At 30.4% G+C, this 15,432-nt stretch overlaps 1 protein-coding gene across 2 annotated transcripts; it reads left to right on the top strand.

The window, feature by feature from the left end:
* The first annotated feature begins 11,183 nt into the window (after nucleotides 1-11,183).
* Nucleotides 11,184-14,248, top strand: LOC107642742 (cyclin-D3-3). Of its 2 annotated transcripts, XR_001620688.3 has the most exons (6): nucleotides 11,184-11,913; nucleotides 11,993-12,194; nucleotides 12,278-12,408; nucleotides 12,658-12,986; nucleotides 13,209-13,359; nucleotides 13,822-14,248. XR_001620688.3 is itself a non-coding variant. In XM_016346205.3 (5 exons), exons 1-4 carry the CDS (start codon nucleotides 11,353-11,355, stop codon nucleotides 12,949-12,951), a joined length of 1,188 nt encoding a protein of 395 aa, XP_016201691.1. In that variant the 5' UTR covers nucleotides 11,212-11,352; the 3' UTR covers nucleotides 12,952-12,986; nucleotides 13,209-13,713. The 2 variants fall into 2 exon arrangements, 1 of the variants encoding a protein (XP_016201691.1); XM_016346205.3 differs by lacking the exon at nucleotides 13,822-14,248 and having other exon boundaries at nucleotides 11,212-11,913; nucleotides 13,209-13,713.
* The last annotated feature ends 1,184 nt before the right edge of the window (nucleotides 14,249-15,432 follow it).

The raw sequence follows: 15,432 nt of genomic DNA, 5'->3' as shown, positions 1-15,432 counted from the left end.
TGCAACACACCAAACTCTCCTCCATATTAAAAATAAAAAACGTAATTTTGAGGTTTGGTGTTTTTTTTTTTTTTTGCTTTAAATCCTCTAAAGTAACAAAATTAATAAAATAATAAAACAACAAATTAATTATTATTAAATTTATAATTTTTATAAAATATATATTCTATTATCTTAATTTAAAAGTAGTTAATTATTTATAATATATATTTTTTTTAAGTGTCACATATGGGCTATGGCTCTTTTTTTTTTTTTTGGTTTTAGCTTTTTTTTTGGTGACTTTATATTTTTTTGGTGACTAGGTCTATGTATGTCTGGCTCAGTTTAGAAATGCAATAAATATATATATTTGTGGGTTTTTCTTCTGATTAGAAGATTAATATTTTTTGTTTTTTTTTTTCTTTGACGTGATTAATAATTTTTGTTAGAACTTCACTTCTAGCATTTGGGCTAATTTATTAATCCCTTTAGCCCAAGAAACCTACAAACCATTCATGTGCTATTTACATTTAACGTCAAAATCGAAGACAAAAAAGAAAAGTCAAAATCAAAAGAATTCTCTAGACAAACAAAAAAAAAGGTCAGCATTCCAAATAATAACGGGTTTTATGTCCTGATTGATTTTCCCTTGCGATAAAATAAAATCGGCCATGGTTGTACTGAACGTTTTTAATATCTGTAGGGCTAAAAAATGGTCCATAAACTCTCAATTCTTAATTCCTCCCTTTTTTCCCATTTGCCTTTTTTATGTGAAGGAATCACCAATCACGGGTTATGGTCCAAAAGATGTTTGCATGCCCTAATCTGACCAAGATAATGGAGTGTATGATACGTACATAGAACAAGGTCAATTCTACATAGTAATTGCTATGAGCAATAATATTCAATCTAAGTCATTCTAATATGTTATGGTAAATATATTATTTTAAAAAATATTACTAAAATTAAAATAACGTCTTTTTATTATTAAAGAATGTTTTTTAAAAATATTATTAAAATATAAAAAAATATAACTTTATTAATTTAATAATTTTAACAACACTTATATAGTTATATTAGAATGAATATATGTGTGTGGGTGTGTTTTTTTATTTTTATAAGTAATACCTAGCTCTCCCTTTTGAAATATCTATATTTATTAAGATAAAGTGATATGTGAACAATCTTATATTAATAGAAAGTTCACAAGAGGCAACTAGATCGATTCATGCTAAACTAAAATGGCACAAGAATTCATAATAATCTCTTGGATTGAGATTGGTTGACTTTCTAAGTAGGGTCATACAAACACAAACACAAAACACAAAACACAAACTGTTATTTCTTGTTTGTCGTGTTTTTTTCTTTTTTTACCTTTCAGCAAATAGGGTCAGTTCCTTTTACTATTGATTTATTAAAGTAGCATAGTTTTTGTAAATGAGTTAGTATTTTAGTAACCAAAATTTACAAAAAAAAAAGACCTCATATTTGCGCAGTTCACAATAAAAAGCAAAGCTAGGGGTACGGAATTAAAAGAGAAATATAATATACCATCTTTGTGTACATCTTTTTCATATTATATTTTCATTTTTATAAAAAATAATTAATACTAATATCATTTATCATCGGAATTGTGCTCTCTCCTTTTACCTCCCTTTATTTTAAAGTTGGATTTCGCTGGATTGCACTGCGCTCTCTCTCTTTCTCTTAGCTTGCAGCCAGAGACATGAAAGTGCACAAACAAAAAAGAAGAGACATACAGTAAATGGTAGAATATATAATTAAAGATTTAATTAATATGTGCCTGATAAATAAAAAATTTTAAATATTTTTATTTAATAAATATAAAATAAATATATTAAAATTTTGAAATTTTATAATTTTAGTAAAAAAATTTAATTTATAAATTTAATATGTACTTTTAAAACACAAAATAGATAAATTCCATAATTAAAAGTCACGCAACAAAAGAAAAAAAGGGAGCGTATATATAGGAAAAGAGATCCTTTATCTGCATGCCAAGACATAAATAAGTTTTAGCATCACTATTATGTCTCTTTTGGCACCCTTCAGAGTTCAGAATTTAGATCCTTTATCGTTCACCACAACAATCAAACCGTTAATTATAAGGTAAAAATTCAGGTGAAATTGACTTCACGTGAAGTTGATACCTGAGAATCGTTGGATGAAAATTTAGTCAAATCAGTCAAATCATCTAACGGCTCTCAGGTTTCAACTTCACGTAAAGTCGACTTCACCTGAGTTTCCACCTAATTATAATAGTACAAAACAATGTATTTTGCTTGTTTCTGCTTTCTTGTTTACTGAAACTGAATAAGACTAATAATTTGGTGTGGGAAAATTATATTTCATATCATTCAACTCCATTGAAATAATTCTTATAAAATTTGAATTATTAAACATGAGAATTACCATATACCATGCTTTGATAATATACGTGCCAATTGCACACTGAAATTATAGTAATTCCATTAATTACTTTAGAAAGTATTTAAAGATTATTCCCTACAGCATAAAAAAAATGAGGGAGAGGGGGGGGGGGGTTGTGTTAAAGCAATTTCTTGGTGTGTTGCTAAAATGGGGAAAATTAATTGCTGATGCATGTGGCATAGGACACACTCAATTCATGTAAAACCAAAAGGACAATGATGTGATATTGTGCTATCATATTTTAGTTGTCCACTAGACATAAATGAGATTGACCTAATTGTTTCTGCCATTGGCAAGAAGCCGAATACATAGTGATAAATATTGCTTGTACATAATATATAAAGCGATACACTATGTTAAATATTCTCTCATTAGTAGTATATGTGTGAATTTTACATTTTATCTACAAACGAAAGTTCACATATGCAGTTGTTTTTTTTATGCGAAATTAATAGTTAAAAATTATTAAATAATTTGATATATTTGACTAAATTATCATCTAATAGTTTTTAATTATCAACTTCACATAAATACAACTGCATGTAAATTTCTATCTTTATCTAATAATATTACAAGTTTAATTTACTAAGTGAAATAACCACCGATGTCGATAGATAACGGCGGTTTTTAAATCGAATAGCGACAGTTTTTTACCGTCACAAAATAAATAGCGGCGATTTGTGAACTGCTTCAAGATAAGGCACGGCTAAACCGTTAGTAGGGCTGGCAATTCATACCCTACCCGCGGGTACCCAACCCGGTCCAACCCGTTCGGGTAGGGTAGGGTATGGTCCGGGTATACCTTCGGGTAGGGTAGGGTACGGGTTTAGGGTGTATCCTACTCTACCCTACCCACACCTCAAATATAACACATATTTTATAAAAATTAGGTATATAGTGAAGGAAGTGAGAGTTAAACCCACAACCTCTCTTATGTAATGACTTACAATAAGTGAACAACCACTAAACTAGTTAGTTAATTTAGTAATTTAGAGCATTAGTTTGTTATTTTTTATGTTATTAATATGTATAAAATTTGAACTGATTGAATTTTATATTTACTTTGAAAAAATTTAATATTTCTGCGGGTAGGGTAGGGTAGGGTAGGGTTTAGAACTTTAGGGTGCGGGTAGGGTTAGGATTGAGAGATTCTCAACCCGCGGGTAGGGTAGGGTAGAGTTTTAATAGAATTTTCAACCCGCGGGTAGGGTTAGGGTAGGGTCCAAACCCTACCCTACCCTACCCTACCCATTGCCAGCCCTAACCGTTAGTGACAACTTTTCTTAACCGTTAAAATAATCGCTGCAAATCAACATTTAACCACAGATAACATTTTGCGGCGGTTCTTCATCGCTGCGATATTTCAAAATGAATATGTTTCGCCTTTGTTGCGATATTCACAAGGATCCGTTGTTGGTTCCTAGACTTGAAAAAAAATAATTATATATGCGGCAAGACTTAATATGATTATGAAGAGATACAAAACAGCTTGAACGTTCGTAGTAAGTAGTTCTATGCTAAGAAGCAAACAAAAAATAGAGAACACAATGTAAACTATCTAGAATATATATGATTGAAGTTATACGAGGTAATAACCACAATCATGGTTGCTCCGTCTTCACATTAATGATGATAATACTGTAGCAAACTAAACTTCGTATATTTGATGATAGAGTATAATATTAATATACTAATTAATACTAATGTGTACATGTAGCAGAAGTAAAGAAGGATAGCTGTCGCTTTAAAGGAACACAGTACGAAATGTATATAATATATAGTTGTAAATTTAGTAACATGGTTGCAATAGACAAATATGTGGTTGATTAAATTAAATTAGGCGCAAAGAGATTGGCAGTAGCATTTAGTAATTGTGTAGCAGCTGCTACCACAGAGTGCGCATTAATGCTTCAAATTCTCGTTATTATTATAATATATGTATATAGTACAGAACCATGCAAATTAAATGTTTTTAATTAATTAATATATATGTGACATGTGATCCAATTTATTTAAGTCTTACCGGCTATCTAATAATTAAAAGAGAAATATTAATAGATCAATTTTTTTATTAATATTAATTAATATTTAGTCAATACTTTATTTTTATATTATTAAATTAAAAATTAAAAATTTATGATTTAAAATTTAATAATTAGAATTTAGAGTATTAACTATGTGCTAAAAATGATAATTATATTTGTCATGAAACTAATATAATATATGAATAATTATATCTTTAACACGTCATTTTAATCAAGGGTTTTTTTTTTAGATTTGCTAATTTTTTTTAGAATTTATTAATAATCGAATTCTAGACTTTTCGTATATAAAAATTTTCTGATATCGTGTTATGAACTCACTTCTCCTAAAATATATAAACGGATAAAAAAACATATAAATATTATATTTCTAATATTGATCATCTATCTTTACTCTAATTAAAAAGAATAAACGTTTAGAATGTGAAAACCTAAATACACAAAGTATACTATATATATCTTGTTCTATAAAAAATTTGACTCTAACAAAAGATAAAAACTAATGTCATAAACAATTTTGTAAAAGTAACTCAATGGGTAATAAATAAATAATACCGGAAGACTGCGTACGGCGTATGCATGCAGCAAGCTCCTCCTCGCTTGGAGACAAGACGACCGCAAATATTAACAAAAATAAAACACAGAACAATGAGCTCTTTGCTTAATTATTCATTCTATGTTGTGGTGTGAGTGTCGTTTCCAAGCACATACATCCTTTCTTTTTGTTCACATTGTTCTCATCGTATATAGATATGTTTATGGCACTTTGCATGCCATGCATTTTTTTGTTCAGACCCTAATAATATACCTTCCCATTTCTATTAATTATCATAATATTTTAGAGGGTTTTTATATCTTTTAAATTTAAAATCCTAACTCATAAATTTATTAAAATAAAAATAGACCAAATCATAATTAAGTCTAAAACAAACAAAATAAAATAAACATAAAATAACCAACCAAAATAATCATATAATAAATATTAAGAATGTGATAATGCCTATTTAATTTATCTTAACTAACGAGAGTCTTTAATACATTTTGAAAATAATAAGAGGTTTGACTTTCTATAATTATTAATCATTGTCTTGCGTGTCTAATTCTTGATGCATCTTCTGAACGAATGATTTAGTTATGTTTGCAAAACTTTTTTTATTTTCTTAGTTGTTGTTCTTGTAATTAGACCAATCGACATATAACAGTTCTCAGTTTATCCTACAAAGCTCGTACCAAATAGTATATATCTCCTAATTCGACAGGTTAAAAACTAATCTGTTATGGATCTGAACTCCATTTAAAAATATATCACTAGCCAATAAACTATTGCATGTATAAGACAAAATTTAAACTCCTAATATTTAAAGATCTTCTGCTGACTACTCGACTAACTCAAATTGATTTTACTAATTATTTATTTATTGGCCAATTATTTGTGTGGAAATTTAATTAATTAATTTAAATAAATGAGAATTAGTGATAGTGAATGTGTGGAGTGGAGTGAATAGTAACGAACAATATTTAATAGTAATGATTCGTGTCTGATGCACGGAGCTGAAAAAGATTTGGCAGTGAAGCCTTGATTTTGAATAATGAATTCTTTACCTACAGCAAGTACATTCACGATTATTACTATATCAATTAAGGGTTGACTGGTCTCCGTTACTGCATTTCTTTTTAAATAACATGTACGTTTAATAATCAATTTTTTCAGTTATTCAATCAAATAATGCATAATTATAAATTAATTTCTTTTTAACTAAATTGACGAAAGTAACTCTAGTTTAGATTCTGCTAATTACAATTTTCAAGTCTTCAAACACTCTATTAGTTTATTGCTCGAGTTAAAAGGGATGATAAGTATTGAGTTAATAATCAAAATCGTTCCTGAAAGATATTTCGATCCTTATTTTCGTTTTCGAAAGATAAATTTAATCAAAATCGTTCTCAAAAGATTTAAAATTAATCACGTTAGTCCCTCCGTCTATTTTGTCACTAACAACATTAATTTTGCTGACGTGACACGTTAATTTTTTTGTCTTTTTGGTCATGGGCTGTTAAGCCAAAAAAAAATAGAAACAGAACCCGACCCACCCGTACCCGCCCTGAAAATCCCTCCTCAACCCATTTGAGTAGCTTCGAGCCTCCATTCCCGTCCCGCTGCAACACAACCCTCGCAATGGTGGTTCTTCAAGCTTCACGCTGCGCACTGTCTCCAGTAACCACCGCCGTCGCCGGATGTTGCAGACATACCACGCCTTGCCTGAACGCCAACCTTCGCCACCTATCAAGCATCTTAGATCCCCTGCTCCACAGTTGTTGCCACCGCCGCATCAATGGTATAGTGCTCGCTTTCCACCCCAATCCAATTGGTTGCCCTGTCGTTTTTAGCGGAAATTTTGGACTTGGGGTTTGCTTTCAAAATTACAGCTTTGTTGCCGTTTGCGTGCTTCCTCGCGTTGATGTAGTTCTTTATGGTTTTATTCACATAAAACATCTACAGTGTAGGGTATTGTTGTAGTTAATAATTTGCTGTAGTGTAGATTGTATCGTTTTTTTCTTTGGTTTGTTGATTTTGAAGACTATGAAGAGGTAGAAAATTGAACCTTCCAATTCGAGGAGGTTTAGGTTGTTCAAATTTTGTTTGCTATTGGAGTGTTATATTTGGTTTTCATTTCGTGCAAGTTTCCTCAAATTCTGAAGATTGTGTCAACGATAAGTGGGGATGAGATTTATGATGGATTGGATGGTGTCGCTATTGTTGGTGGCTTAGAAGGTTCAGAGTTGAGCAAACCTTTTGTTAGTTCTGCTTATCGAGATTCACTTCACCGGAGGCTAGATGATAGCACGGACAAGGATGCTCCCTTGAGACCCAACAAAGTTTCACTGAAGGAGGAAGAACATGGTGGTGAATCCGTGGAGCGTGTTCCTCAGAAGTATGGCAGAATTACTGGAAGAATCATGCGGCAAATGAATAGGACAAACAATTTATCTGTACTTGAGAGAATGACAGATGATGCATAGACATTGGGGCTGAAGGCTTGGGGAGAATTAGACACGGTTGATGGCGTGGAGTCCGGAGAGAAATCTATCATTAAAGGAAAGCCTGAGTCCTGTCTTTCTTGGATATCAATGACCGAGGATGAATTGCAGAAGAGAGATGGCTTGATGTTTCTACCTTGCGGACTAGCAGCAGGTTCCTCAATCACTGTGGTGGGAACACCTATGTTCCTAAGCTTGAGAAATTGAGGAAAAGTGATGGATTGGTTGCAGTTTCACAGTTCGTGGTTGAGTTACAAGGACTAAAGTCAGTTGAAGGGGAAGATCTTCCGACTGAATCCTCGGTTAAGAGGGGACGGGAGCAAATGACCAGTTATCGAACATAATACCTGCTATCGAATGCACTGGGGAACAGCTCAAAGATGTGATGGCTTGCCAACTGAAGATGATGAAGGAATGCTTGAAGAACCACCATTGCGGGGGTTGTGTTGCAGCGGGACGGGAATGGAGGCTCGAAGCTACTCAGACGGGTTGAAGAGGGATTTTCGGGGTGGGTCGAGTTCTGGGTAGTTAGGGTTCTATTTTTGTTTTTTAGGCTTAACAGTCCATGACCAAAAAGACAAAAAAAAAAAAAAACTAATGTGCCACGTGAGTAAAAGTAACGTTGTTAGTGACAGAATAGACGAAGGGACTAACATGATTAATTTTAAATCTTTCGAGGACAATTTTGATTAAATTTATCTTTCGAGGACGAAAATGAAGATCGGGATATCTTTTGGGACGATTTTGACTATTAACTCGATAAGTATTATATATTTTCAAAATTTTCCGAGAAAAAAAGAAATATACAGTTAACATATTAGATATAGAAATTATTAAATACTATAGATACATATAAGATATTAAATGTATTTAATATTATTTAATAATTTTTTAAATATCAGAAATATGAGTTAAAAGATACCATTTCTCGGTTAATTTTTTTATGTATATGGAGGGTTTTATTTTTACAAAATTAAAGTTTTTTATTTTACAAAAATATGAAAGTAAATAAAAAAAGGTGAAATTGCAGGGGTGGCTTCTATTTTTTTTTTAAATAATAAAAAACCAAAACCATTGATAACGATTTCCTTTTCCTAATTTTCTAATTTGTCACACTAAAATTATTTGCAATTTTTGAGGAAACTGCTGGAGGGGTTTTCCTTCCATCTTAATTTTAAAAAAAATGGTGAGAGCTATTTGAGTTACCTTAAGGGAAAAAAAAAATAGTAAATTCAGACAATTTGTGTTTTTCAAAAAAAAAAAAATTCACTAGAAATGATTTTTACATTTTGCCACACACTTGTAAAATACAAAACATACAATTTTTTTGTTACACACCAACTTTGCTACCATAATAAAACTAATTTTCATCATTATTCTTCTTAAACACAATATAAAAGTATTGTCGATTTGTTAAAATATTTATTTTCTTTAATTTATTAATAAAAATGTGATTAAAAGAATGAATTATAGGATGAACTATGTTATGATTTTTTTTTTTCAAAAATCGAAGATATTAGGTAAAGATATATTAATCTTATGCCTAAGAAATTAATTCCTCTTAGAATTTATAGCTTTTTTGTTTTATCGGTTACATTATTATTTATTTAATTTATAGTTATCATATGAGTTAATTATTTATAGTTATCATGCCCGTTAATATCGAGAGTAAATCATGCTTCTGCAGGTTTTAGTATTTTAATTTTTTGAGTAATAAGATAAATAGATTATTGAGAAATTTTGAGATAGATTCATAACTTTTTGATAAAAATAAAGTACTACGTATATTTAAAAAAAAAAATTCGTGATGGATTTATAGGTTTCCCAAAAATAATAGTAAGTTATTGAAAATTTCCAACAATAAATTCACAGACTTCTAGAGACAAATAAAAAAAATTGAATTTTAGACCATTTCTTTAATAAAATATTTATTATATCTTTTATTACATAAAAATAATTTAGACATAATTATTAAATTAATTTTTAAAAAAATAATTTTATAAAATTTTTCCCGTAGTTTTTCAACTTGTCCTATTACTTTAAATTATTTGACAAGTAGGAAGGAGAAGGGTGAAGTGGTGAAGCTTCCGTTTTGGAGTGGTCATAGTCAACGCTTTACGATTCCCCATAATACATCCTTTCTAGTTTCCAGTATCACTGCCTTCTCTTGTCATTACCACATTATTACTTTTAAATATTTTTGTTTGTATTTAGTTTAAAAACGAGGACTTCTATCATTCTTTGTGAAGAAAAAAAAAATGTATAAACCATATATATTTTTAATTACAAAATTAATGTTATATTCTATTCGATTGTATTTTTTCTTCTTTCTTTTTATGGTTCTGGCAATAATATAAAAGAAAATGCAAATATATACTACGAAGCATTTAAGAATTTATCATTTATTAAAAGTGTTCTAAGTTCTAACAACATTTGATAAGATGGTAGAAAATTTTTTAAAGCTTTTTTATCTATTTAATTAATTTAGAATATAAACTACACAGTTTTTGTTTTGTTTTCTTTAAAAAAAAGTTTTGAATTTTTTGGATCTTGCTCACAAGTATCATAAATTCATAATGACAGTTTATAAACCAAATTAGGTTAGTGTAATACTTAGTTCACTAGTCCGCTTAAATAAGTGTTGGAGATTCGAATCTCGTTTTGTGTATGTAGTAATTTATTGGCTAGCGACAAACTCTTAAACAGAGTTTCATGACGAATTAGGCTTTAGTCTGTCAGAGATACCATAAGTAACAAAAAAAAATAATAATAATGACACTTTATAAGGATATTATAAATAAAAATTAAATAGAAAATATAAAATTTAGAAATTTGTAATGTATTAATAACGTATTGAAAGAATACAAGTTTTCTTTCTTAACTTTCTTATTCAATAGTGTGTTAGAATACTATCAGGTAAATTGAAATATTTTTTTAGTATGGTAAAAAGTAATTGTAAATAGAGGATAAAATAATTAATAATACCTAAATAAATAAACTTAATATTCTATGAGTATAAAAACATTTTATATTATTATATATGCAATCATTAAATTTTAATTATATATTATATATAGAACATGATTCTTATCAATCTCTAGTAACTAAATTAAATTATAACTACATATACTACACAGTATTTGTGTCAAATATATTAGAAATAAATGAGCATTATTAAAAATGTGATCAAATAGTTTTTTTTTTTATTAAAAAGATATGTATCATGTTTGTACTAAAAAAAATTATAATAAAAACTTATTAAACCATATAAGATATATGAACTTTTATAAACTCATTTAAATTCATAACACAAAACATACAAAGCTGTATTTCTTCATTATACAATTTTATCCTTTTGCAATGAGTTAAAATATGAATTTGAATAACTATAACTCATCATATATTGTTTTACGCACATGTATAAATGGTTAATTAATAAATACATTAAAAACCTTAAATTTTATTTTTTTTTAATATAAAATTGTGTTGAAAAGGTATTTTTAATATGTCAGTTAAATACTAAAATAAAATAATAATAATAATAATAATTTGTCCGAGAGAAGGGAGGAGCGGGAAAAAGAAAGAGACAGAAAAGAAAAAGGAGGGAGTGAAAACAAAAAACAAAACAATTAAAGAGAGAAAGAGAAGGCATACATATTACATATTACAAATACGATAATTTTGTTTTTGTTTTTGTTTTTGGTTTGGACACTATCCACTCCCTACTCTCTCTACTTTGCAGAAGCAGAAGCAGAGTAACACACTTTGCAACGTTCTGAATTCTGATTATTATGTAAAATCAGAGACACAGAAACAGAAAGAGAAAGAAAAGAGTAGTGCCATGAAACAAACAACAAACAATGCAACAAACACAAACACCTTATCTGCTTTGAACATGAACATGCCTCACACACAAGAAGAGGAAGAAGAAGAAGAAGAAGAAGAAGAAGAAGAAGAAGAAGAAGAAGAAGAAGAAGAAGAAGAGGATGATGATTCTCCCTCCTTCTTCGATGCCCTTCTCTGCGAAGAAGAGAAGAACATTCTCGATGATGATGACAACCACCAAAGCCTTCTCATGGACAATCATAATCATCATCATCACTTGTTATGGGAACACGACCACATCCTCTCTCTTCTCTCCAAAGAGACACACACTCACACCATTAATGCTTTTCTCGAGGCTCCACGAAACGACGCCGTCTCCTGGATTTGCAAAGTTAGCTGCTTCTATGGCTTCACTGCTTTGACCACTGTACTTGCAGTCAACTACTTCGACAGGTTCGTCACAAGCCTAACATTTCAGAGGGACAAGCCATGGATGACTCAGCTCACCGCTCTTGCGTGTTTATCTCTTGCTGCCAAAATGGAAGAGATCCATGTTCCACTTCTCTTGGACCTCCAAGTATGCTTCTTTTTCTCTAACTCTTCCTCAAGTTTCTTTCTTTCTTTCTTTCTTTCTGAACCTGGGTTTTTATTCATAGGTGGAGCAACCCAAGTTCTTGTTCGAAGCCAAGACTGTTCAGAGAATGGAGCTTCTTGTGTTGTCTACACTCCAATGGAGGATGAACCCTGTCACCCCAATTTCCTTCTTTGAACACATTGTTAGAAGGATTGGTTTGAAGACCCTTTTGCATTGGGAGTTCTTATGGAGGTGCCAGCGTGTTCTTCTTTCTGTCATTCCCAGTAAGCATTTATTTATGCTACACTGTTTTCTATTAATTATATTCAGATTCGATGTAACTATTACTTATTATCATTGTATTCAGATTCAAGGTTCATGGGTTATCTCCCTTCTACATTGGCTGCTGCTACCATGATCCATGTTATTAAAGAGATTGAACCGTTAAATGCAATGGAATACATAAATCAACTCATGGGGTTACTCAAGACTAGTGAGGTTTGTGTTCTTGATTAAGTTCAACTGTTAATTTGTCAAATATAACTAAGGATTTGGTGAGTAATTGAGGAATTGGAAATGGTTGGTAACAAAAAAAATATTAGTCAAAAACTACCAAAACCATTTAGGTATTAAAGTACCCTGTAATAAATAAAGGTTAAATAAGATAAGTTTAGACTATTTGAAGCGATTGTTTTTTGTCTCACTAGCATTAGTATTGGAGAATTTATGGTGGTGGTGATCCTGCAGGAACAAGTGAATGAGTGCTACAAACACATAGTGAAACAATTGGTTTTGAATCATGAAGGCATTTACAATCTTTGCCAAAAACGCAAACGGATATCCGAACCAAGTAGCCCCGGGGGTGTAATTGATGCATCATTCAGTTGTGACAGCTCAAATGATTCATGGACAGCAGCATCTTTGATCTCTCCTTCACTATCAATGGAGCCAATGTTTAAGAGGAGCAGAGCTCCGGACCAGCAGATGCGATTCGCCACAGTAAATCGAGTGTCTATCAATGTTATAGATAGTCCTCCTTAATAATAACTTTAACTTTGTATTCTAATTCCAACATGGTAGGTTTCTTTGGCATATATATCTGGAATTCTGATATTCAAATGAACTGTATCATGTTCTTAATTTTACACATTGCTGCTAAAACATTTGAAATTCAATGAGGTTTGAGTGGAACATGGATTATGATATTGAGTAGAAAGATGAATTGTAGTTTTTTAAGTTTAACTTTGTTTCTTTACTTTCTTACTATCATCTGCCAATCTTATCTCATGTTTGTGCAGAATAAGATCTAGATATTGGAGATTGTTAACAGATAAAGAAAGATGGCTGAAATTTCTTAGTCATACATTGCCATTGATGGAGCAAACCATACCATGCATGAATGTGTTTTGACTATAACATACCTAATTTACAAATCAGTTTATATCTGAGGTATGTATGTTTGACTCATTCCCTTTGCCTCAACATATTAAGATCTTAATAGCTCAGAGAATTGAAAAGTATGCATGTAAGTCACCCAAATTTCTCGCTATTTACTCTTAAGAGTTGTTAGTTATTAAACTCTTCTTTCGGTTCTGCATTCCACTCAGTGTGTAAATAACTTAAGTTGTAAATTATTAGCAGAAAGAAAATTCCAATTTCAAATGGCTTGATGTTTCAGTAATCCTATAGTCAGATCACACTTTATTTCTGTTTGACAATTCATTATGATAGTGTGGACTTTAAGCAGTTTTGTGTCTGTGGTTGCAAATAATTTAATACAATGTTTGTTGTTGTTATACCATATTATGAATGAGTCTGAGTCTATTATGTTATGTTAAAGCTTAAGACTATTCTTGTGTTAGAAAAAAGAGCACCAGGAATAATAATAGTATATTGTTCCAATTAATGTAGGATCAGGGAGATGGGGGAACTCCATCATTGCTTCTTTTGTGGATTTATATCACATTAAAGTGATGATTTGAGCCAAAACAAAAAAAATGCATTAGGCAAAGAAGATATGTAAGGAAAGAATGATTAAGAGGAACTTTATAGCTGCTATATATCATGGTACTTGACCTCTCAGAATATAGGTGATGGGTGATTGAGAAGACTCTTTCTTTTTTTTTAAAAAAAAATAAAAAATAAAAAATAAAAGAAGAAAAGTGCATGGGTTCTCTCTACTTCTCTTATAGCTTTTAGGGGTCTTGTCTTACTAGTGATGACTATTATGCTTGACAATGAAAAGTGAGAAATCAACAATGTTGACTATATATAGGGCATAGGCACTGTCTTGAACAATCAAAATGGGTTCCAAAAAGACAATTCTTATATTTAAGACTATTTATATGGTTATTTGTAAAGTTTTTACTTTTTAAAATTAAAGTTTTAAATAAATTGTAACAATGAATTTTAGCAAATTAAAATAATTATAAGTTTTAATAAGGATAAGTCACAAATTATATTTGATGGATTTATTTTTAACATTTAAAATAGATATAAGTATAATGAAGAATAAAAATAAGTGTAGATGTTAATTAATATATAAAATTATATTAGATTTTTCAATTTAAAAAGTATATTTTCAAAATAATATACTTGTGCTTTCTAAAAGCTTTGCCAAATCTTATTTTACATAAATTTAATACATTATTTTTAGGTAAATTAAACGATAAAAGAGCAAAACTCTTACTTGAATTGGTTCAAAGATGATATGATATAAACAAAAATTTCTTGTGTGGTAGCAAATGAATGTTCATACTTTATGTCATTCATATTTTCAGTTTGAGGTTAATTTTTATTCTATGATCCGAGCAAAAATACTAAGAATTTGTCTATGATAATTGATAAAACTTAACTTTCCAAAAATTCTAGTCCAATAATGTGAGACTGGTCAACGGAGAACGAACTCTTTTCAAATGACAAACTTTTATTTGGGGTATGGTGGTTGGCTTTGTTCTTCCGATGTGGTCCTTGATTATTTGCCATTTTTTTTCCTCTTGTTTTTCTTTTGCGTTGGTTACTTGGTTATGAGCACTATGTCCCTTGCGATGATGGTTTTTTCAAGAGGCCAACGGCGTGAGATTTTCAAAGTGACAGCTATGTTTCCTGCCAAACAATTATTATTTGGTGATATGATATCATAAGTCTGTTTCAAAGGAGTCAAATTCGGTAGTTGCATGCAGTGCTTTCTTTAATGTAAAGACATAGGGAAAAAAAAAATACTTAGATAAAATGAAGGTCCATTTCGGATTTCCTATGTCACTACAAAGTAGAAGATTGTGATGTAGTTGATTGAACAATTGAATTGTCATAGGTTAGGAGAGAGCATAGATTATTAATATTATTATGAAGAAACATTTGCGTTGTGTGTTTGTAAAGTTGTATGGTAATAGGGACCACAATGGGTGATGGGGTGTGAGCAAGAGACAGGTAATGTGCACGAATATGCATCTAAAGTAGTTACCTATCATCACACCCTTTAAGACCGAGCATGCTTTTGTTGCACCAAGTATTAGCCTCTTT

Source organism: Arachis ipaensis, chromosome B5, assembly GCF_059453495.1.
Source record: "Arachis ipaensis isolate K30076 ecotype BB chromosome B5, ASM5945349v1, whole genome shotgun sequence".
NCBI classification, from domain to species: Eukaryota; Viridiplantae; Streptophyta; class Magnoliopsida; order Fabales; family Fabaceae; genus Arachis; species Arachis ipaensis.
This window is presented reverse-complemented; position numbering and strand designations above follow the sequence as displayed.

Excerpts from the sequence above, each read along its gene's own strand:
- LOC107642742 (XM_016346205.3), top strand. The coding sequence starts at position 11,353 with ATGAAACAAACAACAAACAATGCAACAAACACAAACACCTTATCTGCT. Across the intron at positions 11,914-11,992 it reads CACTTCTCTTGGACCTCCAA|GTGGAGCAACCCAAGTTCTT; the intron begins GTATGCTTCTTT and ends TTTTATTCATAG. Across the intron at positions 12,195-12,277 it reads TCTTCTTTCTGTCATTCCCA|ATTCAAGGTTCATGGGTTAT; the intron begins GTAAGCATTTAT and ends CATTGTATTCAG.